Here is a 27,894-nt window from a genome sequence, read left to right as displayed (position 1 = left end):
CAGTGTAGGCATTTGACAAATGTTTGTTGACTGATCACATATATTTTTCACATATTTAAAGAAATTACAGAGAATTGTAGAAGGCTTTTAGCTTCCACTCGTCACATGGAAAAGGAGCTGTCTTTCAGGAATTTTTTGTTGTTAATGTTGGTTGGTTGGTCACTTAAAAAATATATAATATTTGAACTAACTTTTTTTCTCATACACACACAAATGGAAGTGACTAGGTCAGGGGAGCATTTAGCAATATGCTGTATGTTTGCACGCACCTCTGTGTCTCTGTAGGCTAAAAACCACACCCTCATTTCCTCTTTATGGCTGTGAAGGAAGCTCTCTGTCACTATCTGCTTTTCAAATAACTTCACTCCGCCAGGAAAAGGCCATGTCTCTCCCTCTCCCCATGGGACCTGTCCCAGTTGTGACAACTTATGTTCTCCTCTTTCTGAGTAAGTTTCACGATCCACATGTTTCTCTGTGTGTTGCCAGGTCTAGTAAGTAGAATGCAAGATGGGATGGGAGGGAAGAGAGTAGGCATTTATTAAGCACTTTATAAATTGGGAGGATGGTTAGGAAGATGCAGTGTTTTGCGCTGGGAGGGGGCTGCTGTGGCAGGCAAAAGAATAGACCTCCTCCTTAGCATCATCATAAACTTTATATACGGGCTGCCTCCCAAGACTGGAATGGAATGTCCTCCCTTCTCATCTCCTCCTTTTAGCATCTCTGGGTTCCTTCGAAGCTCAGCTCCAGTGGCACGTCTTCTGGGAAGCCCTACCTGTTCCTCCACTTACTATTGCCCTCCTCACCATTGCCTTTTTTTTCCCTGCATATGTATGTACATGTTGCATATGTTATCTTTCCATGTAAAATGTAAGTGCTTTGAGGGTGGAGAACATTTCATATTGTTCTTGATATTTCTAGCGGCTAGGTCAGCACCTGGTACATGCTAGATGTTTACTAAATGCTTGTCGAATAATTATATTAGCACTTTAAGGCATGCAAAAAGCTTTAAACACATGAGTTCATTTGGGTGTTAGGTTAGATAGGTCTGGCCCTGGAGAGGGGGAAGATGTCTTGGCTATAGTCTCTCCTGCTCATTACCCCTTGCTCTTCCCAGGACTTCCATTTTTGATCCCTCTTTTCTAGAATTAAGTCTTCCCTGACTAAATGTGGATTCCTTTAGGGAGATGATTGTTGTACCTGTACTGGAATACCAAGACAGACCTTGAAGGGGCTGACTAGGGTGGATGAGGGAGAGAGAAGAAAATGGGGGTGGGAGAGAGATCTGATCCTCACAATCCTGCAAGGTAGGTGATTGCTGTTATCCCCTTTTTACAGTTGAGAAAACTAAAGCAAACTGAGTTAAGTGACTTGCCCAGGGTCACACAGCTAGTAAATAACAGAGGCAGATTTCAACTCAGGTCTTCTAAGACCAGTGCTCTGTGCACTGTGATACTTGAGTTGCCTCAAGATAAGACTTCTCATTAACTGTCTGGGTTAGGCTGGTAGGTCTAGAGGAAGACATAACTGGTCTAGAAGACAGCATCATGAGGGAGCTTAATGGGGTGTTGCTGGTTTGGGGCTTGAACCTAGGGTTGTCTGGACCATATTGGAGAGAGGAAGGGAAGTTTTACTAGGAATGAATTGAGGCTAGGTGGAAACTGCTTTGGATAGAGTGGGAGCCTGCTGAGGTATCTTGGTTGGGCTGATGGGGTATTACTGATTTGGGAATGGAAGACTTTTCATCCAACTGGGGCTGCTAAGTGGCTGAAGAGTTAGACTAGGCTGAGGGAGGTCTATGAAAGGACAGGCAGGGGGAGCTTAGCTTCCCCAATACCGGTATGAGCTGGACTGAGTACAGAGAATTAAAGAGTGTTGTCAGCCTATAGTGTGTGTTCAGTAAATGTTGACTGACTTAATTGAGCTGGGCTTGTGAAAGTCCTGAGGACTATGGTTAAAGCAGTCAGGGTTGGATTCTGGGACCAGGAAGTCTGTGGAGGTTACTGGAATGTCACTAGGCTTTTTTATTAGGGGCTAAATGATCATCACTGTGCTGAGACAGGATGGAGATCCTGGGTGAGCTAAAGGTCCCATGCGTTTATTTCTGTCTGTTGTACTTGGTGTGTTTGTGGTAGACCATTTCCAAATGGTTTTGCTTTTTGTAAAATAACAATAACTCATATTTCTGTAGCCTCATATGGTTTACCAAGTACTTTCTTTATAAGCCCTGTGAATTAGGTTGAGTTGGAGGAGTTGACAATTCTGAGTGGTCTTGGAGTCAAGAAAAACCCAGGTTTATAAATCTGCCTACCTCCAACACTTACTAAATGTGGGATCCTGGGCAAGTCACCTCATCTTTAGAACCTCAGTTTTGTTGTTGTTCGGTCATTTCTGGCATGTCAGACTCTCTATGACCCCTTCTGGGGTTTTCTTGGCAGAGATACTGGAGTGGTTTGCCGTTTCCTTCTTCAGTACATTTTACAGATGAGGAAACTGAGGCAAAGAAGATTAAGTGACTTGCCCAGGGTCATACAGCTAGTAAGTGTATCAGGCCAGATTTGAACTCAGAGAATTGAGTCTTCCTGGCTCCAGACCTGGCACTCTATCTACTTGTACCACCTACCTGCCCCCAGAACCTCAGTTTACCCATCTAAAAATGAAGGTTCTCTTCACTTACCACAAGGGATAATTGTGAAGATCAGATGAAATAATTAATGTGAAGAACATCGTAAGCCTTAAAGTAGCTTGTAAATATCAGTGATGATTATTGTTATTACAAGTATTATTATCCTCACCTTATAGGTGAAGAAACGGAAGCTCAGAGAAAGTGACAGGCCCAAATCACAAAAGTAGAAGTGCTGGGGCCAGGCTCCCAACTCAGGTCCCTTGATTCCAACTCCAATGTACTTTTTGCTATACTGCACTGCCAAATTTCATTATATGAGGAGACTAAACTGGCATTGAAATTGTGCAGTTTTAGAGAAACTTAAGTTCCGTTTTTTCTCCCTGAACTTTTCTATTGGCAGAAGAAAGGGCCTGGGGGGGAAAAAAAGCCCATAGTCAACAGAACAGGAAGGGGAATGTGGAAGTGATTTTTTTTTCTTAACCCACTTAAATCTATCTAAACAGATGATCTGTTTCTTCTAAATTCTGGTGGGCGCAGCTCACTCTGAAATGCATTCTGGGGATCTGACTTCAATATCGAACCGTGTTTCCGTATGGGAAGATAAGGAGAAGGAAAAGGATGGCCCAGTGTTGTGGAAAGGTCCATGGATTTTGAGTCTGAACACCTAGGCTCCATTCCTATCTTTGTTAATCACCATCTCTTAATAAACCTCTCAAGTTCTCACCTTCCTTGAATACTAGATGATCTCCGAGACCCCTTTGAACTTCTGATCCTACATGGTCTAATCAACCTGTGCTCTTCTGGACCTTCTCCTGCTCATCCCTATCCTTCCTGAGACGGGGCACTCATAACTATAACCAGTACTGCATTTACGGGTTGAAGACCTAGTTCCTAGTTGCTAGCTAAAACACAGTAGACGTTAACCCACCCTTACTCCACAAAAGCAGTTCTCTGTTCCTTCACGTTCACAGATCAGACCTCAAGAGGTCAGGTGACTCATTAACCAAAAATGTAATGATAAAATACTGGGACCTCCGGTGGTGTTTTTTTCTCCAAGACTTCTCCCAGCACCTTTGTCAGACTAAAGGTTGGTTCGAGTCAAGCAAGGGTGCCGGTCCTACAATGTGGGAAGGAAGGGAGGGTAACAATGCCCTCATTTTACAGATTAGGAATACAAGTCCTAAGAAAGCACAATGACTTGCCCAGGCTCACATAGGCTGTAAATAATAGAGCTGGGTTTTTGGTTTTTTGTGGGGTTTAAGTGACTTGCCCAGAGTCACACAGGTAGTAAGTGTCTGAGGTCACATTTGAACTCAGGTCCACATGACCCCAGGGCCAGTGCTCTATCCACTGTGCCACCTCATTGCACCTCAGAGTTGGGTTTTAAATGCAGGCCCCCTCGATTCCAAATCCAATGCTTTTCCCTCCACACTATGCTGAAGAAAGCAACAAGAAAAATATTAGAAATATAATATTATAATTCACCCAAATGCCAGAAATTCATTTTAAAATCATCATCTACTTTGGTGAACATGTATGTTTATTGATGTGAACTTTGAAATAGTTACTTTTGTCAATGAGAAGCATATTAAGCTCAACTGGTTAGAGAAAAAAGCTGATGCACACAAGTTACAAGTTCAGGCTTTGGTCTGGGCCACATCAGGTTTTGACCTGTTTGCAGTTCCCAGCAACAGCCTCCTCTGAGGCAGGCGGGTGGCATGGTGGGTGAGAGTGTGGGATGTGAAGTCAGGAAGACCAGAGTTCAAATGTAACTTCAGATTCTTACTAGCTATGTGACCCTGATTAAGTCATTTAACCTCTGCCTTGGTTTCTTCAGATAATAATCACTCCTTCCTCTAAAGTTTTTGTGAGGATAAAATGAGATCATATTTATAAAGTGCTTCCTTAAAATGTTAGCTATTATTATTATTATAAGCATTGGCTCAGTTTTATGCATGAATCCCATTTATCACAAGGGGGTCTTTGAAATGGGGTCTTGGATGGGTTAAAAAGAGAAACCCATTCTCACCGCCCCCTTGAGAGGCTGTGTCCAATTAGTAGTCTTGGATTCATATATAAAGACAAAATTGATTGGGGTTAACCACATCCTTTAGATTTGTAGGGTCTATTGTTGAGTTTAGAAAAAAGAAGATAAGCTGCTTCTTAGGGAGCTATTTCCAGAAAGGTTCTAGAATTGTTGCTTGAGTTCATCAACAAACACAAATGTACACATGTGCACACACACACACACACACACCCCTACATACCCCTACACACCCGCACCCACACACACACACCATTCCAGTGATCAGGTTTAAAACTCTTTTTGACACACACCCGTGTCCAAGACATTAGCTATTTCAAAATTTTTTCAAAGATGGCGCCATGCTTGGCAGATCTGTATCAGGAAATATAGATATAGTACACACATATGCACAGTACATCATATATGCATATATAATATGTGTGGATAGAGAAATCAGATAGGTCTGGACCTGTGATGTCATTGGGAAGGGGAACTACTTTGTACAATCTTTCCCTCCACTGATGTGTATCAACAACCCATCTGTAATTTAATCATTTTGAGGGAGTCATTTGGAATTCTGGAAGGTGGTGACTTGGCCATCATTGCACATCAGTGACAGGATTTGAACCCAAGACATAACTCCAAGAACTACCTCTATGACACCATACTTTCTCTCTCATCAGGATTCACAACAATCAAAAATATGCATTTTTTTAAACACCTAAGCCTTGTGCTATGTAGGCATGATATGTTTAGAAATACGTATATATGTATAAATATAAACCATAACTTTCCCCCCAATTATAAAGCTTTCCTCCCATACATTCTTTCATGTGTGAAAGATAGATAGATAGATAGATAGATAGATAGATAGATAGATAGATAGATATAAAATATATAGGAAATATGTATATTTGATATACATATACATATATATACACATATTCTATAGGAAGTGCAAAGATTATGCCCATTTTACAGATGAGGAAATTTTGACTGTAAGGGGTAAAGTTATTTGCACAGTGTCACCCAGGCCATAAGTAACAGAGCTGACACTCAAATCCATGTCTTATGTGTCCAAGCCCAGGGTTTTTTCCACTAAAAGTGTGTGACCAAGTATTGGCCCATTAAAAAAGGGGCTAGATTTGGAATCAAAGTGATAACAGTAGCAATGATAGCTAGCATTTCTATAGTGCTTTAAGGTTTACAAAGCACTTTACATGTATTTTTTGATCCTCATAACAACCTGAGAGGTGGGTGTTCTCATTATCCTCAATTGACGGGTAAGAAAATTGAGGCTCAGAGACCTTGTACATAGCTAATAAGTATCTGAGGCTGAATTCGAACTCAGAATGCCTGGCCTAAGCCGCTGAGTTGCCAAAACGTTTTGTGGTTGTTTAGTCATTTTCAATCACGTCCAACTCTTCATGTCCCCATTTTGGGGGTTTTCTTGACAAAGATGCAGGGGTAACTAGGTATGCAGTGAATAGAGCTTTGGGTATCAGGAAGGCCCAAATTCAAATCCGTCCTCAGACACTTACTAGCTGTTGTGACCCTGGGCAAGTCACTTAGCCCTGTTTGCCTCAGTTTCCTCATCTGTAAAAGGAGCTAGAGAAGGAAATGGCAAACCATTCTAAGGAAACCTCAAATGGGGGTCATTAAGAGTCAGATATGACTGAAACACAGCAACAAATGGCAAAAATACTCAGGTGGTTTGCTATTTCTTTCTCCAGCTCATTTTACAGATGAGGAAACTGAACCAAACAGAGTTAAGTGACTTGCCCAGGGTCACACAGCTAGTAAGTAACTGAGGCTGGATTTGAACTCAGGTCTTCCTGACTCCAGGCCTGGCACTCTATCCACTCCACTACCTAGGTACCATAAAAATACCTGAGTTTTCACCCTGAATCTACCATTTAACTACCTGTGTGGCCTTGGGCAAGTCTCTTAACCCATCTTGGCCTCAAATTCCTAAATTTAAAAAAAAATTTATATATATATATATGTATGTATATATATATATATGTATGTATAATATACAATATATATACAAAAATATAAAATATATACAAAATATATATAATATATGCAAAAATATAAAATATGTAAAATAAAGGTCTGTATTCGATAGCTGTGTGAGAGGCACCTTCCAGCCCTAACTGTCTGATCCCCACCTACAAGAGATGTCCCATCTGACTGGGGAGGAGAGCCTCAAACACATGATACACATGAGTGAATAAGCAATGTATAATAAAGTAGTAATTGGGCAGTAGAAATGGCAAATGAGGCAGGATAAAAGAAAACGCTGACTGTACTCAGCTGAATCTATTCAGACAAAATCTCACCAACCGGATGCTCTGTGTCTATGAAGAGAAGTAATTTTAGACAAAAGCCCGAGAAAGGCCCAGCAGATGCTGCCAAGCCTCAATTTTTTTTTATTTTTTAAACTTCCAGAATATATACCTCCTATGGGTCAATGATACCTTACATGAATCATGTTTACACATCACCCCTCTACTGGTGCAGAATCAATTTGGTCAAAGCAATTCAGCAATTTCTAAGGTATTCATCCTTTCCCTGTATCTAAACAGGTCATGCCACAGGGAGCTGTGAATGTAACCTATAGATCTGAGTCTTTGTGAATCACCTACCAGGGCTTAGTAGAACACCCAGCACGTAGTAGGGGCTTACCAAATGCTTTTTAACTGTCAGTACTGGTGAGTGATGTTTTTCCTTTTAATTATCTTTGAAGTGTCTTTTGTGGGCTGGCCTTTTTCTTACTCTTTGAAAATACTTGTATGCAATGTTTGTCTCAGTGTTCACCGAGGGGCAGTCATGGAGAGTGTGCTGGACATGGAGTCCGGAGGACTCGAGTTCTAGCTTAGGTCGGATGCTTCCCAGCTGTGTGACTCTGGACAAGCTGCTTCTAGGCCTCGGTTTCCTCATCTATAAGAAAATGAGGGGAGTAACTTTGATGACTCCCAAAACCCCTTTCAGCTCTACATCTAGAATCCTATGCACTCTGTCTCTGATTTCTAGTAGCTCTTTGTACCTCTTTAATTTAATTTTTAAAACAGTTACTCAGTGCCTGCTGTACTGTTCCAACTATAAAACTTAAGATTTCTCTTGAAGATTACAGAAACCTCTATGATGATGACTTTCAGGAAACTGTCTTAGATGTGGACATAAATTCTTTTTTTTATGAAAAATTGACCAAATAAAGGGACATGCACTAGCAAAGTAATTGAGTACACAGTGCCACTTTTTCTGAAATACTGGATGTATTTAGATATTTTATTAAATAGTTGTTTCTTTGTGCCTAAAAAAAAATAGAGGGGCAGTGTGGTGGCACAGTGAATAGAGATCTAGCCCTGGAGTCAAAAGGATCTGAATTCAAGTCCAGCCTCAGATACTTACTAGCTATGTGACCATTGGCAAGTCACTTAACCCCAATTGGAGGAAGGAGGAGGAGGAAGAGGAGATGATTATCATCATCATCCTCACAGAACTTATAGCCTAGTGGGAAAAGAACAAACATTTCTTGTATTTTCTTTTAGGCAGTTGGGGTTAAGTGACTTGCCCAGGGTCACACAGCTAGTAAGTGTCAAGTATTTGGTCTGAGACCAGATTTGAACTCAGGTCCTCCTGACTTCAGGGCCAGTGCTCTATCCACTGTACTACCTAGCTGCCTCTTTTTTTTGGTGTATTTTTTTTTAAGAACAAACACTTCTTAAACTCCTACTGTGTGCCAGGCACTGTGCTAAGTGCTGTACAAATATTATCTCATTTGATCCTCACAACAACCCTAGGAGGCTATTATGATCCTCATTTTATACGTGAGGAAGCTGAGGCAGACCGAAATTAAGTGACTTGCCCATGGTAACATAAGTAAGTATCTGAGAACACATTTGAACTCTGCTCTTCCTGACTCCAAACTGAGCAGTCTATCTACTTGCACCACCTAGAAAGCCGCATCAGGTAAGATTGTTGCCAGATGTTGAAAAGATAAAAACTCAATGGCCCAAACCAGAGATGGAACCCATAACTAGACACGTCTAGTAGTGGAATGTGATGTAAACACAAATAACCACCGCACAAAATAATATGGATTAAGTAACAAATGCAAAGTGTTTGTGAAATCGGGGGGGGGCAGGGAGAACCGTTCCTGATTAGAGTGGGTCAGGATAGGTTCCTTTATTGGAATTTAAAGGCTAAGTAGAAGCTCAGCAGGCCAGTGAACCAATCGGGGAGACCATTTCGGGTGTCCAAACTATAAGCTCCTTGAAGGCAGGAACAGTTTTCATTTTTCTATGTGTACTGTCAGTCCCTAGAATACTGCCTTGCACGCGCTTAATAAGTGTTTTTTGTTGTAGCTGTTTGTTTTGAGAGGGGGCAGCCTGACGTTGCTGATAGAGAGTTGGGCTCATTCAGAAAGTCCTGGGCTGGAGTCCCTCTGGCTCCCAACATGAACCCTATGTATTGGCTGTGTAATCCTGGACAGTCAGCATCCCAGCCACTACGGTGGCTAGTCTCCACTGGTAGAGGGAGTCCGTGAGGAACTCCCCACACCAATGAAATCACAAATTGGACCCCCCCAAAATATATGAATGGATACATGAATGGCATGAGCAAAGCCATGGAGGACAAAGAGTACAGGATAAATATTCTAGTTTGACTGTGGGTCTTAGAATACGGGAAAGGGTGGAAAGAAAGGTTGGCACCATACCATGGAGGGTCTCAACTGCCGGTCCAAGGAATTTGAATTTTACTGGGCTGCCATTGAAGAGTTTTGAGCAGAGTCATAAAATGACCAAATCTATACATGAGGAACATTAGTCTGGCAACAGTAGGAAGAAGGGATGGGAGGGAGATGGCTCACCTGGCAGGTGGCTTTTGTAGTAGTTGGGGCAGATGGTAATGAGGGTGATGGTTATGGGAATAGAAAGGAGGAGGTGGATTTGGGGATCCTACAGAGGTAGATTCAATGAAATTGTGTAACTTCTCAGATATAAAGGGAAGAATCCAAGAGGGAAACAGGTTTTTCAGATCCAGAAGATAGGGTAGAATGATGGTATCCGTGATAGAAGTATTGAAGATGGGTGGAGGAGCAGGTTCAGGGAAAAGATAAGCTCAGTCTTGAACACAGAGTTTGAGGTACTATTGGGGGGTATGCAGGTGGGACTGCCGTTTGGCTGTTGAATGTTCTATTTTGTAATATTGGAACAGGGGCCAGACCTATGATTTTCCGGGTTTGGGGAAGTCCCTGGTGAGGGAACTCCCTTTCTTACTATAGGAGTATGCTTTCCTTACAACTTACAGTCTGGGAGAGTTGTCTAGAGTATTGAGAGGTTAAATGACTTGTCCTGAGTCACAGAGCCTCATCTTTCCTGGTAGATGGTAAGTTCTATCATCAGGGATTAGATCTTTTTTTTAATTCTTATGCCCCTCAGATCCTAGCACAATGTCTTGCTTAGAGTTGGTACTTATTAAATGTTTAGTAAATCAAATTCTTTTGTATTGGGTTTGCTTCTTTTGGTGAATCATTGTCTTTCCTGCCTTTTTTTTTTAGCATCCTTTTTCTCTTCCCCTTCGAATTTTTTTTAGCATTAATGTGATCTTTATGATATCTTTCTTCTCCATTCCTTTCATCGTCCCTTTTCTCTAACATCCTTTCTCTTCTTCATTCTCTATCCTTATGGATTCATAAGGTTCACTAAATGCTACACTCCCTCAGGCTTGCTTTTATGACCTTTTTTTAAATTGTCTTAACTCCATCTCATCATCCCATGCCTTCTGCCAGACTCTCTTGATATCTCTCCACCATATCCTTGCCTCCCACTGTACCCCTAAAATCCAATTAGCTCATCAAGCCATTCCACTAATGTTCAGCCTGAGAAGACATTGAGTGTTTAGGCTGCTACTGCAGTCAATAACCTGTGATCTCATTTACCAGAATTGTAACATAGGGAGCTACGCTGTGTTGTACGTAGGGAACTACAATATTAATCTGTTTTTATTTCTCTTCCTTTTCTAATGGGAAAGCTGAGCTCATCATTGGCCAGAGAAGAGTAACAGTTCAGAAAGGACCACTGTACCGGGCCGAAGGTTATCCAGTTAGCATTGCATGTAATGTAACTGGCCACCAGGGACCCACTGAACAGACTTTCCAATGGTCCATTTACAAACCAGATAAGCCAGAAAGAGAGATACAGATAATCAGTACTAAGGACACTGACTTTACTTATGCCTTCTACATCCTTCGAGTTCAGCACGGTGATATCTATGTGGAGAGGATCCGGGGAAACTCAGTCTTGCTGCATATTTCAAAGCTCCAAACCCAGGATGCTGGCGAGTATGAGTGTTATACACCCAACACTGATGAACAGTACTTTGGGAGCTACAGTGACAAGGTGAACCTAACAGGTAAAGTATATGCCATTTCTATGTAGCCCTTTACAACCTGATCCCAGCCTACCTTTCCAGCCTTATTGTAAATTATTCCCCTTCTCAAACTCTCCAGTCTGGCCAAGCTGCCCTTTTTCTCCCTATTTATGGCTGACTTCCATTTCCCATGTCTATTCCATTGCACTGGCTATGCCCCTCATACCTGGAATTCATTCTCTCCTCACCTCTGCCTCTTAGAAGCTGGTTTCCTTCAGTGCCACCTTCTACATGAAGTCTTTCCTGATCCCTCCAAGCTCCTTATGTCCTCCTTCCCAAAGTTCCCTTGGTTCACTTTGTATGTATTCTGTGCATACTGATTTACACACGTGATTTAAATGTAAGTTACTTGAGGGTAGGGATTATTTCATTTTTGTTTTTGTATCCCCAGTGTCTAACACAGAGATTGGTACAAAGTAGGAACTTCACAAAGGCTTATTGGTTGATGACACTGTGATTACTTCAGTTGCAAAAGCCTATGATTATAATGTGATTTAATAGTACATCATATTTTTCATTCTTTTTGTGACTAAAATCTATGATGCAATGTATCAAATCAACGTATGAGATCAGTGAAGAAATGTGTGGCCAAAAATGGAGGTAACGAGAGTGAGGGCTTACCAGCGGATTACCAGCTCAAGTATTCCACTGGCTTCTATACAAGGTCAAGAGAATGAAATGGAGGTACCTGTGGAAAACTTGAATGCCAGTTGCATAGGATGGGCATGCATGAATGGGTCGCCATCTGCATCATTGTAGGGAATGCCCATATTGATGAAACCACAGATTTATTGTCATTTTAGAGTATGTATTTCATGGAAAAAGCACATTTCATGTTTGTCCAAATGATTTAAAGCCTAGAAATAAAGGTGCACCTTCTCTCTAAATGCAGTATGTCCTCTTTATCTATCATCCCTGCCATGTAGGGTTAGGTGGTTATACTTTTTTAAGTATCCAGGGTGTCAGTGAACTTCCTGGTTAGCTAGAGGTTGTTACTGCTAATTAAAGATTCCCTAATTGTCTTGGTTATTCCATGGAAATCCTTGGTCTTTGGGTTTGCCCTTTTGTCTCAACCCAAGTGAAGAAATAAGCTTTTGTGGTTTTTTTTTCCTTCTTGGTGCCAAAACTCTATCCATGCATTTTGTGTTGGCTGAGAATCATAGGTTACAGATTGTAAGGCCACAAAGAGACTTTAGAGAGTTTCTTATCAACTCCTTCATTTGACAAATGAAGAAATCGAAGCCCTTCAAGGGGTGTGCTTTGCCAAGTTGCACAATAAGCTAATTGGGAGGGTTGGGCCTTGAATCCAGGTTTCCTGGCTTCTAGTTCTGTATTCTTTCCACTGCACCATTTAAATATAACCTGAGGCTGATTAGCCAACTTGCTTGGAGCCACATGCTAATGAAGCCAATGTTCAGTCCTCTTATGCCCCAGTTGGCTTTGATCTGTATCATGGCACTACATCGCTGGCCCAGTCCATTCTTTTGCAAATATATGCTATTGGTCACAGTGGAGATGGGAAAATAGAACATGGCTAGTTGAATAAAAAGCTGTCATGATGGTGGGCAAGTAGCATTATTTTCATATAATAATAATAATTATAATTATAATATTACATTTATATAATACTTTCCTGACAACTCTTTGAGGTAGTCTTTGATATTCTTAAATGAGGTGCTTACCAATACTTGCCAGTAAACTCAGAATCACAAAAAGAGGGCTCAATTTGGAATAAGGGTACCTGGGGTCAAGTCATAACTCTGCTACCTACAACATGTGCAGGAGTGTGCTGGTAAACGTTTAACGATTGGCTCCCCAAAAAAGCATATCCCACTTTTAAGTTTAATTGGCATGACTTACATTTTCTCCTTCACTTTCTTAAGTCTAGACAATCAACAAAACAATAAATTGAGCCTTAATTTATAGCACTTGCTGATTTCCAAGATATAAATCTTCACACTGATAATTTAATAAATGGCTCTCATGAGCACCTCCCTGGACCCGTGTGACCTTGAGGAAGTCTGTTTTCTTATCCATAAAATAAGCTAGTTTGAATTGATGATCTCTAAATTCTAAATCCTATGAGTCTATGATACTAGGAATATAATTTCAGATTTGTAGATGAGGAATTGCGATGTTTAGAGGTTAATTGACTTTCCCAGATCGTAAGCGTCAGAGCTGGGATTTGAACCTAGGGCCCTGGAATCCAAGTCTTGTGTTCTTTTCATTCAATCATGTTATATAATACTGTGCTATGGACATCATTATTTCTCTTCTGTTCAGTGATTCCAGACACCCTCTCTGTGACCATGAGTCCTCAGACTCTCGACAGAGAGGAAGGAGAGTCATTAGCACTTACCTGTGAGGTCTCCAAGGCCACAACTCAACACACCCATCTCTCTGTCTCCTGGTACCGACTTCAGGAAAGAGGAAACCAAGCCACCGAGATCATTTCCCTGTCCAAAGATTTTATCTTGATCCCCGGATCTTCCTACACAGAGAGGTTTTCAGCAGGGGATGTGAGGCTAGACAAAATCGGGAATACAGCCTTCAGGTTGTTCATAGGGAGACTGCAGCCTGTGGATCAAGGCCAGCTCTTCTGTGAAGCCGTTGAATGGATCCAGGACCCTGACGAGACATGGACGTTTATCACTCGGAAACAGACAGACAAAGCTACATTGATAGTCCAACCTGAAGGTAAGACTCTTTTTAGGTGATTAATTATTCCTACGCTGGTGTATGTTTAGAGGTGTCTTTGATTTAATGAGAGGAAAAGGAAGTCCATTTGGGGACTCCATTTTGCCTCAGTTCCAAAATACATTTTCTGGAAGGTTTGAGTAAAGTAGGATTTGGCCTTGTGGGAATTATAGGTGTTAAGAATGCAGTGTTCCAATTTAATTCTATCCACATGAGATTGTATATGGGATGTTGCCTAGCGCATACCAGGGACTTAATAAATATTCATTGGTTGACTGATTGATTGGTTGATCAAGTAATGAATGACATTTGTAAGAATGCATCCCCTTCCTTGATAGTTGTATCTCAATTATATCTCTAAACAACTGAAATTTATCATAGGAGGTTTCATTTTTGTTCATGCTATTTTTTCTCTTCTTCAACACAGCTTTATGTCGCTCTTGGATGGACCCTCACTTCTATGAGGTCAGCAACATAATCAGGGCAGGAAGTCACCTGACTGAGCTCAGTCAGACAAAAGATTATCTAGACTTTGTGTCTAGAAAAAAAAAATCTTGGGCTTAATGAAAAAAAGATTTCCTAAGATTCTGTGCTCTCTGGGTAACTTCCTCTTCCATTGTAGGATACAGAACAGTAACTAGCAATTCTAAGGGCCCAGGACGAGCAGCAAAGAAAGAACTCAAATCAACTTTTTAAGGCAAGTTCAGTTTCAGAGGAAGATCTCAAAGAAAGAATTCAGATCCTAGGACTCAAGGCCTCATGTAGGGAGAGAACATGAGGCTGCTGTTGAGAAGGCTATAGCCAGGGGAGAGAACAGGGAGGGTTCAGGTAGAGACTGAATCATTGGGGGAAATGGGAGGGGACAAAGCATATCTGTAGTAGTTTCTTATTTTAGCTAATTGTTCTTGCTAACAAGGAACTAAATGAGCTTAATTGGTTTTAACTATCATTTTGTTTTTATTTTTTATTTGTATTTTATATATAAAATATAAATATATTATTATTATTTATTTTATTATATATAATATTTATTTTTTTATTTATAATTGTTTTAAATTATTTAACTAGTACAAATGCTTTCAGCACCCGATAAATTTCAGCAACCTCGGGAAAAGCCCTGGTCAGCCTACTTCAGTTATAGCTCAGGCAGGAAATGAGTGATTACTGGTCTCAAGAGGTTAAAGGCTACCGTAAATTATGATCTTTCTGTTACTGAAAGGATGCGAGGAGAAATGAAGTGAATCTTGCAAATAAATGTCTCACTTTTGTTTTCCCAGTTAGAGATTTTCAAGTTAACATTTCTGTGGAAAGTTCCTTTGCCATAGGGCAGCCTTTGCGACTGTTCTGCTCAGTGGTGTCAAAGAGCAGCCAGAACCAAAGATTGCAAGTGGTCTGGTACCTGAATGCCACTGACATTGGCAGTCTTGATGCTAGTGGTGTTCTGGGCTTAAAGAAAGACTATGAGGAAAGAGCCAACCTTGGGCTGCTCCAGGTGTCAAAGATCAGCCCCAAGGCCTTCACCTTCACCATCTCCGCCATGGGTCCTCAGGATGAAGGTGCATACAGGTGTGAGGTGACGGAGGAGGAGAGCTCTCACAAGGACTTTCCAGGGCTCCCTCAGAGAAAGCAGTTTGCAGACATCAATATACGTCTCAGAAAGCCAACAGGTAAGTAAGGATAGGGCCGTCCTTGAAAAAAACATGCCTGAACAAGTATCTTACTCTTTTAATATTTCCTCCTTGGTGAGTCCATTTGCCCAAGGAATGCATCCTGAGAAACTGAGTATAAAACATGTCTTACTTGAAATACACCAAGGAAAGTTCTTATTGGAAGGAAGAATGAGGTGAATCCTCTTATAAAGTGACTATGTCAATATGTGATTTCATTGGTGTGAGAATTCCTTCCGCCGATGCAATGTCAATCCATATGGCTTAGGAGTCTTAGGAGAGTTGCCTGGAATTTGGAGAGAGTAAACGATTTGCCAGGAGGTTAAACAATTAAATGTCAGAGGCTGGATTTGAACTGTCTTCCTGAACTCCAAGTTGCTCACCCTCCCTTTGCTTTTATTTATTATTATTATTTAGGTGAATAATTCTCTCCAAAATAGCTTGATAGAGAAAGGAAGCTAGGTCACACAGTGGATGGAGCACCGGGCTTGGAATCAGGAAGACTCATGTCCCTGAATTCAAATCCAGCCTCAGATGCTTACTAGCTCTATGACCCTGATTGCCTCAATTTCCTCATCTGTAAAATGAGCCGAAGAAGGAAATGGCAAACCACTCCAGTATCTTTGCCAAGAAAACCCCAAAATGGGATGATGACAAATCTGACAGGTCTGAAACAATTCCACAAAGAAAAACTGTGGTAGATTGGAAATCAGGGTAACTCAAGGTCTAGTTTCATTTCTGCAACTAATTAGCTTTGTCTTTCAATAAGCCACCTACCCTGTCTGGGCCTCAGTTGCCTTACCTGTAAAATGAGGGATTTTGATAAGATGATCTCTAAGGTCCCTTTCAGTTCTAGATTTCTGTGATACTGTTGTAACTATTTTTAGAAGTTCTGGTTTTTCATACTTAAAGAAGGAATCACACAAAAAACATCTCAACCCTCTTGCCTGGAGAGTAGGGTTGAAGAAGGCTGGCTAGGCAGTAAGGGAGATAGAATTGTCATGTACATGGGTAAATGGGAAGATCTGAGGATCACAGAAGAGCAGGAGGGAACCTCAGGCTATCTCGGCCAACAGCCTCGTTTTACAGATGAAGGAATTTTCTCACGGGTCATGCATTTAATAAATGGCAGAGTCAGGATTTGAATGCAGGCCCTAGGACTCCAGACCAAGAGCTTTTTGCTGTACCATGTTGCCTCCAGCATTTTGTTCTTCCTTTTGGAAAGTAACTTGCCAGGATTCACAATCCCCGGTGGAATTTGCCTTTTCCAAATGCTATTGGTTAGTCTCTTCCCTTCCATCTTTCATCTGTATGGGGGAGAAGAGTCATGCTCCTACATTCCAAACATGACTCAACTGTATAAAAGAAAGAGGCAAATGATATGTTTAAATTCTGTTTATTGCAGTGTGTGCTTACAGGGTGGTTGTTCCCACATGGTCCATGCTTTTCTGTGCTTGTAATGATAGCTGAAATTTATGTAGCATTTTCAGGTTTACAAGGCATCTTATATTAAATGCCTACTCAAGAGGCAGCAGGAGGTATTTGACAAAAGAGCTGGCTGGAGAGGAAAAAAGACCCGGTTTCAAGCCCGATCTCTGAAATGTGTGGGTGGCTAAGTGGCGCAGGGGACAGAGCCCTGGACCTGGAAAGAGAAGTTGTTTTTGTTGCTGTTTGGTTGTGTGCGACTCTTCATGATGCCATGGACCATAGTATGCCAGTACTGTTCGTGGGGTTTTCTTGGTGAAGACACTGGAGTGGTTTGCCATTCCCTTCTCCTAAGGCAAATGGAGGTTAAGTGACTTGCCCAGGGTCACACAGCTAGTAAATATCTGAGGTCAGATTTGAACTCAGGCAATTCTTCCTGACCCCAGGCCCAGCACTCTATCCACTGAGTCACCTAGCTGCCTTAGGAAGACCTGAGTTCAAATCTAGCCTCAGATAGATACCAGCTGTTTGACCCTGGGCAAGTCACTTAATCTCTCTCTGCCTTAGTTTCCTCATCTATAAAATGGGGATGGATAATAATAGCACCCACCTCCCAGGGTTGTATATTTGTAAAGCATTTAGTAAAAAGTAGGTGGTACATGTTTTTCTTGTTCAGTCAATTCAATCACGTCCAACTTTTTGTGACCGCATTTGAGGTTTTCTTGGCAAAGATACTGGAGCGGTTTGCCATTTCCTTCTCCAGCTCATTTTACCAATAAGAAAACTGAGGCAAACAGGGTGAAGTGACTTGTCCAGGGTCACATAGCTAGTAAGTGTCTAAGGTTGCATTTGAACTCAGCTCTTCCTGATTCTAGGGCAGGTTCCCCACCCCTGCTCTAGGGCTTGCACTCTATCCACTGTGCCACCTAGCTGCCCATGTGGCACCTTGTAGGGGCTTAGTAAATGTTTGCCCCCTTTCCTTCCCTCTGTGCAGCTGTGGACAAGTTATTTACCTCTGGTGATTCTCTAATAATATAAATTGAACAATACTGTGGTTGTAGATCTGCATTAGTAAAGAGAGTTTTCCTATTCTGATGATGCCATCATCCAAAGAATTTCCCTCCAGCTCCACCCAAATGTATGTGTGTGTGTGTGTGTCTCTCTCTATATAAGCATATTACAAAATCTCAGACTCTGCAGGAATTCATGTTTCACTTTACCTGTTTACAAACATTAGCCCAAGTCTGATCTTTAGAAAATAGAAATATATACACATGTGGATGCTGTAGCTTGCTTGGGAAGATGGTGATTAAGATCTTTGTGTAAGAGGATGGCTGAAAAGACTGTGAAGGTCAGCTTATCCTAACAAACAAGAAGGAAGTTGACGTTATGGGGAGCTCTGTTTTCAGCCGTTCATTAATCAGACTGCTCTGAGCTCCTCTGAGGGGCACTGGGCTTGGAGTCAGCAGACTGAAACGTGAGTGAATGCCGGCTCTCTCTCTCCCCTTTATTCTGTGGAATCTCGGGCCAACCGCTTCTCTCTCTGAGCCTCAGTTACTGGATTTGTCAAATGGGGATTGAAAACTGCACCTCACCAAGAGATTGGGACGATCAGAGGGGAGGATGGATGTAAAGGGATCTGTCAACATTCAGGCGCGATGGAAATGTCAACGCTTTCCGAGCTCAGAGGAGCACAAACCACGTTTGAACCATTGCCTTCTAAGCACTTGCTGCAGTAAACAGAATTAAATGGATTATGTGCTTCCTTATTTCATACAGTTGAGTCATGCTTTAGATGAAGGAACATAACTAATTTTCCCTTTGCAGCAGAAAGATTGAAGGGAAGGGGCTGACTAATTAAAAAGGATTTGGAAGAGACAAACTCAATCTGGGATTGTACATGTTGGCACATCATTCCGCAAAAGAGCGAACAGCATATTAGAGGCATCGTGGCATAGGGGAAAGAGCCTTGGTTCTGGGGTCCTAGGACCTGTGTTCAAATCTCACCACTTAAATCTCTGCCATTTGTTGTGTGATCTTGGTAATGTCACTTGATTTCCTTGGACCTCATTTTCCTCATCTGTAAAATGAGGGAATTGGGCTAGATTACCCCTAAGCTCCCTTCCAGCTCTAAACCCATAATTCTATGACCTATTATTTCATCTGAGTCTCATAACGAACCTGTGCTGTAGTTACTACAGGTATTTCTTATTATCCCCATTTTACAGATGGGGAAGTTGAAGCTTAGAAAGGTTAATGGGGCTTTCCCACAGTCAATTCAGTTGTGTCTGACTCTTTGTGACCCCATTTGGGGTTTTCTTGGCAAAGATACTGGAGAGATTTGCCACTTCCTTCTCCAGTTTATTTTACAGGTGAAGAAACCGAAGCAAACAGGGTGAAGTGACTTGCCCAGGGTCACACAGCTAGTAAGTGTCTGACAACAGATTTGAACTCATAAAGATGAGTGAGCCTTCCTGTCTCCAGGCCTGGCACTCTATGCACTTTGGTGCCACCTAGTGGCCCCATGATCACACAGCTAATCAGTGGGAGAAGTGAGATTTGAAGTTGACTGAAGACGGCCCCTCCCATAAAAGGGCAAACCATAAAAACAGAATGAATTTTAACAGTGACATTTCTATCTGAGCCTCGCAACACCACCAGGAGATAGGTGCTGCCGGTAGTATTATCCCCACATTAAACAACTGACCAACGGGCAGCTAGCTGGCGCCATAGTGCATAGAGTGCCAGGCCTGGAGCCAGGAAGACTCATCTTCCTTAATTCCAATCTGGTCTCAGACACTAGCTGTGAGACCCTGGGCAAGTCACTTGACCTTGTTTGCCTCAGTTTCCTCATCTGTAATATGAGCTGGAGAAGGAAATGGCAAACCAGTCCAGTATCTTTGTCAAAAAAGCCCCAAATGGGGTCACACAGAGTCAGACCCAGCTGCAGCAACTGAATAACAAAACTACGCTTTGTTGAGCGAAGTTAAATGACTCAGGCAGGATCTCACAGCGACCAAGTGTCAGAGGCTAAACTGAAACCCAGTCTCAGAAGTCCTGTATTTTATCCTCGAGGCCACGCTGCCTTTGCAAATAACGGGAATAAAATATTTATCTCAACTGTAGATGGAGGTTACATTTGTGTTTATTGAACAAACAAAAGAAATGAGGAACATGGTAGATAGATTAGATTACACAAAAATAAACATTCGGTGCAAATAACAGCCTGCCTTTACAGAGCACTTCCAAAATGCTTTTCTCACAATAATCTTGTGAGGTTGGTAGTACAGGTATCAGCATACCCATAACACAGGAAACTGAGGCTCAGAGAGATTAAATCATTTGCCCAGCACCATGGAGCCAATAAAAGTTGGAGTCTAGGGGTGGCTAGGTGGTGCAGTGAATAGAGCACCAGCCTTGGATTCAGAAGGACCTGAGTTCAAATCTGGCCTCAGACACATAACACTTACTAGCTGTGTGACCCTGGGCAAATCACTTAACCCCATTGCCTAGCAAAAAATAAAATAAAATAAAATTTAATTTTAAAAAAGAGTTGGAGTCTAGAATTGAGTCAACAAGCACTTATTAAGTGTTTGCTGTTTACTAGGTCACTAGTAATACAAATATAAAAGTGAAGCAGTATCTGCCCTCAAGGAGCTTACATTTTAATGAAGAATACAGTACAGAGAGGGGAACAGTGGCCAGGGAAGAGAGTTTTAATCTGGGCTGTCCTAGGGATTGTTAGGGTTACAACAATAGTCATGGCCTTTTTGGTAGCAATGATAGAAATGAATTCATCATGGAACAATGTTATTTCATCATAGGAGTCACAGAGTCTGAGAGGTAGATTATGTATGTATGTGAAGGTGGGTGGGAATGGGGGTTCTTGTACAGAGGCAGGGCAGATACCAAGGTGCCTATGCTGAGTAGGCTCTACTGACCTGGTGGGTGGCTAGAGGGATCGAGTGGAATCCAGATGTGCAGACTCCAAGTCCTATGCTCTTGACCCTGTACCATATGCTGCCTCCCTATAGACCATACTGTTTATAAAAATAATGCTGTTGTCTATAAACATTCATAAATAAAAATCTACTGTCAATACAGATGTATGTTATATGTAAACATATGGGTAGAGGCTCAGTCTCTGATTCATTGGTATAGGTGAAAAATAAAATTCTTCATTCCTGGGTAAAGAAAGATGCTCCCTCTTCCAATGCAGGTGGCCACCTTCCCTGTGACTCATATTCTTAGAGAGTTGACTGAGAATTTAAGTGATTTGCCCAGTCACACAACCAGAAAAAAGGCAAGACTGGAACTGAGGTCCTCCTAGCTTCAAAGCCAATTCTGGTTTCCACTATGACATGCTGCTTCTTTTCTGTATATAGTAAAGGCAGATAGGTGGCCAGAGCATTGCTCCTGAAATCAAGAAGAGCCGGATTCAGATCCTGCCTCAGGTACCTACTTGCTGTGTGGCCCTTGCCAAGTCACTTGACATTTTTCAGCCTCAGTCTCCTTATTTGTAAAATGGGGATAAAAATAGTGCCTGCCTCTTTGCATTATTTTGAGGATCAAATGTGATGCCATATGTAAAGTGCTTTGTAAAAATTAGGTGACTATAAAAATGTTAGTTACTAGTATTATAATTACATAAAATAATAGAATAGATCAGGATAAATATTTGTAGCAAATGTAATAGATTAAAATGACATTAAAAACAAAAAGGGATGTATATAAATGTCTGAGGGAAATGCCCATTCCATAATAAATAAATGGTCAGTGGATATGAATGAACAATTATAAAAGATGATATGCAAATTAGAAATAATCAGTTAGAAAAAAATGTTCAACCTCCAGAATAATCAATTATAAATAAATGAATATCAGCCTGGATTATGAAGACCTAAATAGGTATAACGTGGTCTGGATGATAACTCTGCAGAACCCACAACCTCATGTCTACAGAACTGCCAAAGAGAAGGCGGGGAGAGGGAAGGAGAAGAATGGGAAAGGCTGCCTGCAGAAGAGGGGATTGGAGCTGAATGCTGAAGGTAGCCAAGAAAGCAGGGAGGTAGAATCAAAGAGGAAGAGCATTCCATATATGGAGGACAGGCCATGCAAATGCACAGAATGGAACATGTGAGGAGCAGCCAAAAGGAAAGTATAGCTGGACTGTGGAGTTTGTGAAGGGGAGTAAGAACTGGAAAGGCAGAGAGGATGCAAGTCATGAAGGGCTTTAAATGCCAAACAAAAGAGTAAGACTGTCCTCTGAGATTGTAGCAGAAGGAGCTCTCTTACTGACAAAAGCATGAATCCCTGAAATCTAAAGTCTATTTATGAAGCATATTTTCCCATTTTATTTCTTTCCTTTTTATTTTGGTTACATTAATTTTTCTTGTGCTGGTATGCTTGATTTTTGCACAATCAAATCCATCTATTCTTTCTGGCAATTTCTCCGACTTGTTTAATAGAATTTCCCTTCCTTTCCACACATAGCATATATTAGGAATTTTTTCTTCTGTTGAGCTAAAATGTGGCCTCCTGTTACTTCTACTCCCATTGTTCCTATTTCTGTATTCTGGGATCAAAGAATAAATGCAATCCCTCTTCCATGTGATAATATTTCATATACTGAAGCCAGCTGTCATGTGCCATCTTAAATCTCCTGTTCTCTGGACTGAACGTCCATGATTCCCTTAACTGATGCTCATATGGCAAGGTTCCAAGCCCCCTCGCCATAGTGGTTGTCCTTCTCCAACTGTGCTCCGGCTTGCCAGTGTCGACATCTCTTCTAAAAAGCTGGCTTCCAGAAATAGAAACCAAGATGTGGCTTGATTAGGTCAAAATACAAAAGAATCATTATGTCCTTCACTCTGGATGCTACATTTTCTTTCATGCAGCCTAAGATTATCACATCATCTCTTCTGGTTGCTACATTACCTATCTGATTCATACTGAGCTTGTGATCCATTAAAGCCACCCATGTCTTTTTCACCTAAATTTCTCTGCAACCCCATTTCCTCCATCTTGTACTTAAACAGTCGATCTCTTTGGGTCCCAATCCTAGAGTTTACATTTATTCCTATTAAGCTGAATTTTGTTAGCCTTTGTCCATTATTCTAGCCTGTTGGTACCTTTTGTGACTCCAATTCTGTCTTTTGCCATATTTGTTTTTCCTCCCAGTTTTGCACCATCTGCAAATCTAGTAAGCCTATCGTCTATGCCTTTATCCAAGTCATTAATCTGAGTGACTCTGAGGAGCCATAATATTAGGATGTACACGTTCACTCTATTGTTGCTCAGTTATTTCAGTCATGTGTGACTCTTTGTGACCCCATTTGGGGTTGTCTTGACAAAAGATACTGGAGTGATTTGTCATTTCCTTCTCCAGCTCATTTGACAGATGAGGAAACTGAGGCCAATAGGGTGATGTGATTTGCCCAGGATCACACAGCTAGTAAGTGTCTGAAGCCAGATTTGAACTCGGGAAGGTGGGTCTTCTTAACTCCAAGCCCAGCACTATGCACTATGGCGCCACCTAGCAGCCCCATTTACCCTCTACAAGAACAATATATACGCAAATAGGGTATGAAGGGGCAAATAAAAACAATGGAAAGGGACACAAGTAGGAAGGGAGGGAGAGAAAGCTGTAATTAATTCAGACTGATTGCCTCAGTTGCTAATTAGATAATTGGTGGTAATCTCTAGGTCTACTTACTGTCCTGTTTATAGCATTCTTCCTATGGGAATAACTGCCCCCAATAATATTATTTCTCTTAACATCATATTTTTGTGAAATCAATTAATGACATTAGGCAGGACAAGTTCAAAATATCAGAATCTAAATTAATGAGGATTTCACCAGGTGTAGAATGATGAAAATTTTTGTTTGTTTAATGAAACAGCAAATTGATTCTCACAAATAAAATCCACAGCAAAAAATATGGAACTATCTACAGAGAGTGGAAAGAGATCACTATGGGAAGGAGAAGCCCTGATTTTTCGCTGTAAGTTGAATGGAGCAGAACGTCCTCTCTCCGTTGTCTGGTGGCATATTCCAGTCGACCTGCAGCAGCCAGAGCTTGTAGGTAGCCTGGAAAAAGATGGTACTCTGCACCTGGGTCCTTCCTACAAAGACCGCAGCAACTATGGCTGTATAAGGTTGGAGAAAGAGAACGTAGCCACATTCCGTCTGGAGATCTTCAACACCTTGACGACAGACGGAGGGACTTATGAATGCAAAGTGACAGAGTTTCAGAATAAGGATGAAGGTTTGAGCTGGGCTCAGAAGACTTCAGTCACTGTGAACTCTCTAAGTAAGTCAATCAGATCCTTTTCTTATCTTCCATTTCACAGAATTGCAGGATATTAAAGTCAGAAGGGACCTTAATGGTCATCTAGTCCAACCTATATTGGAAAAAGAATCTCCTCCTTATAATACATTCTGTATTTAGATTAGATTAGATTATAACAGATGATTATATCATAGATATTATATTATTACAACATATTCTGTTATTGTATGTAATATATAATACAATAACTATAATTATATGTACTATTTCTACTTATATATTTATATAAACATTTACAATATAATTATACCATATATAATAATTATGATACATTATTATAACAGACTACTGTGCATTATTATACTTATAATACATATCATACACTATTATAATACATAATTGTATAGTATATTATTATATTATTTTACATTATTATATAATACATTATTATACTACATAATATATTATTATAATACATTCTAGACAAGTAGTCATCTGGTCAATTCTTGAAGAACTCCCATGAAAAGGACCCCCCTGCCTCCTTCCCCAGCCCATTTCATTTTTGTATATTTTTAATTGTTAGGAAGTTTTTTTCCTCACATCAAGCTTAAATCCGCCTATTTACACCTTTCACACACTTCCCAGTTATGCCCTTTGGGACGAAGCAAGCAGACGAATTCCTTTTCCACAGGATAGTTCTCAATAAGAAAATAGCACTTGTGTGATGTTATTTCCCCAAGGGAACATGGTTTAATGGGATGGTCAAATTATTTACAGCCAAAAGGGCTGAGGTGTGGGTGGAAGTGTGCTCCATGTTACAAAGTGTAATCTTAGGCCACTACATCTGTAAAATTTAGTGATCCTTGAAACAGATATCAAATCATGACACTTGAGTTAACTTTAAGGGTTGAAAATGGCTCCTTCCTCCTAGAATCACCACATGACAAGTATGTTGGGAATTCATGACAGCTGAGAGGTCCCCACCCTGACAGCTACAGCTAAGGGTTAGTAGTTAGCAGAGTCAAACCCATCCCCCCTCATCTCTTGAAAGGAACAGTTATTAGGCAGTATGGAGTTGTGACTTTAGAGGGATAGATTGGGGAAGGGGAGGGGGTTATCCTTGAGTAAATGCCTTAAAAAACATCTAGTGGGAAACACCATGCTTTAGGAGAGAGTCAGCCTGTACAGAAAGTATAAATTTAGATTGATTTCAGCCTGACAATATACAGCATCTCCCTGTATGTTATGAACACTTGGGTTTGAATATGCAGCAGCAACAGCTAGGAAGCTATGGACCTGCTGTGTTTCCATCTTATAACTGTCCTGGAATTGTGTTCCTTGTTTTTAACTGCAGATTCAGGTTTACATGTGACTCTGCAGAGCCGCCACCCCAAGGTCAGAGTAAGTGAAACCTTTGCCTTGTCCTGCATCATCCGTTCTGACTACTCGGCCCTGAAGGTGCCAATAACAGTAACCTGGCAATTTCAGCCCCGGGGAGCATTAGATTATCAGCAGCTAGTCACAGTCGCTCAGAACGGCACCGTTGAATGGGGCCACACCCAAGAGCAGATTCAAAAGAAAATGAAGGTTTCACAGTCTTCTTCTGGTTCTCAACTCCTAATCTATGATGCCGCAGAAGAAGACACCGGAATATATCAGTGTAAAGTGGAAGCCTACCAGAGAGAGACACAATACACCTATGGCCCAGCCAGGAGAGCAGCAGTGGCCATCTCTCACCCACTGGGGATAGATATTATTTTGCCGGGTAAACTTCAGTTGAAACAAATCCCTTGTCTTATTAGCAGTTGTCTTGTTATGTTAAGTTAGGAAAATGAAATCATCATGCACTATTTTTCCCCCCAAATGTACCATGTAGTTTGCATGCATGTTCTTTATTCTGGAAGCAGAGGAATTGTATGGATAAGCCAAAAAGCATGTTTGGCTTTAAGATACATTTTTGTGCTTATATTTAAAATTGGCTGCATGCGATGTTCTGGGAATTCACACAACTTTAGCCAAATAATAAAGCAATGATGTCAAGAATCGAATTAGGAAGAAATGGAAAATTTTTCCTCCTCCTTAACCCACTTTCCCACCTGCATTCTTAATTGTTCTCTACCTCATTCTGGAGAAAGATGGATCACCTTTCTCACTCCAAGGTACAGCATGGTCTGAGCAGAGGTTTTCTCTCTCTCTCTCTCTCTCTCTCTCTCTCTCTCTCTCTCTCTCTCTCTCTCTTCTCTCTCTCTCTCTCTCTCTCTCTCTCTGTCTCCATCTCTCCCTCTCTCCCTCTCTCCCCAAGCTTTGCTGGTTTTCTGAATCTCACTTGGCCTGAGGACAGGTAGTGGTTTACAAGGTTGGCTTGACTACCAAGAGGTTAGAAACAAGATTTACCATGCTTTATTTATGGCAAAGCAGAAAAGCTGCCTGGAAATAATTGAGAGCTGACTCTAATATGTGTATAGAGTTCCTTCTAAGTGGCCCATATGCAAATACACACAGTCAAAATCCCTCTCTACCCAACTCCCGTCTGTCTGTGCACAGTTAAAGGTAGCAGAGCTGTTGTTAAACAAATTTATAAAGAACTCAGAAGCAACCTGGACAGAATGAGATGTCCTTGCTAAGGTCAGCTGCCTTTCTTCCAATCAACAAGAGACAGCATGGGTAAAAAGTGGGAAGGATACTGGGCTTGAGGTCAGGAAAGACCTGAAATCAAACCTCATCTCTAATACCTACTTACTCATGTGACCATGGGCAAGTGACTCGACTATTCTGAACCTAGGTTTTATCATCTCTAATATCTATTAGATTGTAAGTTCCTTGAGGACAGGGACTATGTTTTGCCTCTTGTGCTTAGCATAGCGCCTGGCACATTTTGTTGTTGTTTAGTTGTGTCCCACTCTTTGTGACCCCATTTGGGGTTTTCTTGGCAAAGACACTGGAGTGGTTTGCCATTTCTTCCTCCAGCTTATTTTACAGATGAGGAAACTGAGGCAAACAGGGTACAGTGACTTGCCCAGGATCACACAGCCAGTAAGTGTCTGAGGCCAGATTTAAACTTGGGTCTTCCTGATTCCAGGCCTGGTGCTCTATTCCCTAGCTGCCACCTAGCAGCCCTGCCTGGAACATAGGTACTTAATAAGTATTTATTGATGGATTGATTGATGTGTAAAATGAGAATTACAGTTATATCTATCATATTCATTGATTAAAGAATGGCTGAACACATGATGATTGCATGAATATAATAGGATGTTACTATGCCATAAAGAATTACAAACATGAAGAATTCAGAGAAGTATGAGAAGATGTATATGACCCAAGAATATCAGATCAGATACATTTTATGCAGAGTATAAAGCATATTAAGTATGAAATATAGCATATTTATGCAGATTATATTTAGTAATCAGCAGTAGTCAGAAACAAGAAAAATAATGTAAAAAATAATTACAATAAGATAAATGGAAAGAACAAAACAAGGCTGACTGCTGTTTAATTCTAATGACCAAGCTTGGCCCCAGTGAGAAGATGAGAGAATATGCTTCCTTCCCCCACTTTTTTTGGGAGAGTCTGAGTCCTGTGGATATGGTACAGTGTCAGACTTCTGTCTGTATTATCATTAATTTAGATCTGGGAGAGATCTACTCTAATTCCTTTATTTTACAAGTGAGGAAACTGAGGCCAGAATGATGAGGTCACTTGCCCAAGGTCACAGAAGTA

The 27,894-nt window shown here is 41.1% G+C and overlaps 1 protein-coding gene across 1 annotated transcript in view; it reads left to right on the top strand.

The window, feature by feature from the left end:
• Nucleotides 1–330: 330 nt before the first annotated feature.
• The window catches only part of CD101 (CD101 molecule), a 50,659-nt gene continuing 23,095 nt past the window's right edge, over nucleotides 331–27,894 (top strand). Inside the window, exons 1-6 of the mRNA XM_021002744.2 lie at nucleotides 331–446; nucleotides 10,692–11,072; nucleotides 13,374–13,787; nucleotides 15,065–15,454; nucleotides 23,812–24,192; nucleotides 25,526–25,936. Of these exons, the coding sequence (XP_020858403.1) occupies nucleotides 383–446; nucleotides 10,692–11,072; nucleotides 13,374–13,787; nucleotides 15,065–15,454; nucleotides 23,812–24,192; nucleotides 25,526–25,936 (2,041 nt within the window). The 5' untranslated portion in view covers nucleotides 331–382. The remainder of the gene's footprint in view (nucleotides 447–10,691; nucleotides 11,073–13,373; nucleotides 13,788–15,064; nucleotides 15,455–23,811; nucleotides 24,193–25,525; nucleotides 25,937–27,894) is intronic.

Source organism: Phascolarctos cinereus, unplaced genomic scaffold (assembly GCF_003287225.1).
Source record: "Phascolarctos cinereus isolate Bilbo 61053 unplaced genomic scaffold, phaCin_HiC Scaffold_5;HRSCAF=322, whole genome shotgun sequence".
NCBI classification, from domain to species: Eukaryota; Metazoa; Chordata; class Mammalia; order Diprotodontia; family Phascolarctidae; genus Phascolarctos; species Phascolarctos cinereus.
Note: the sequence above shows the minus strand (reverse complement) of the source record. Positions and strands in the feature narration are given on the sequence as shown.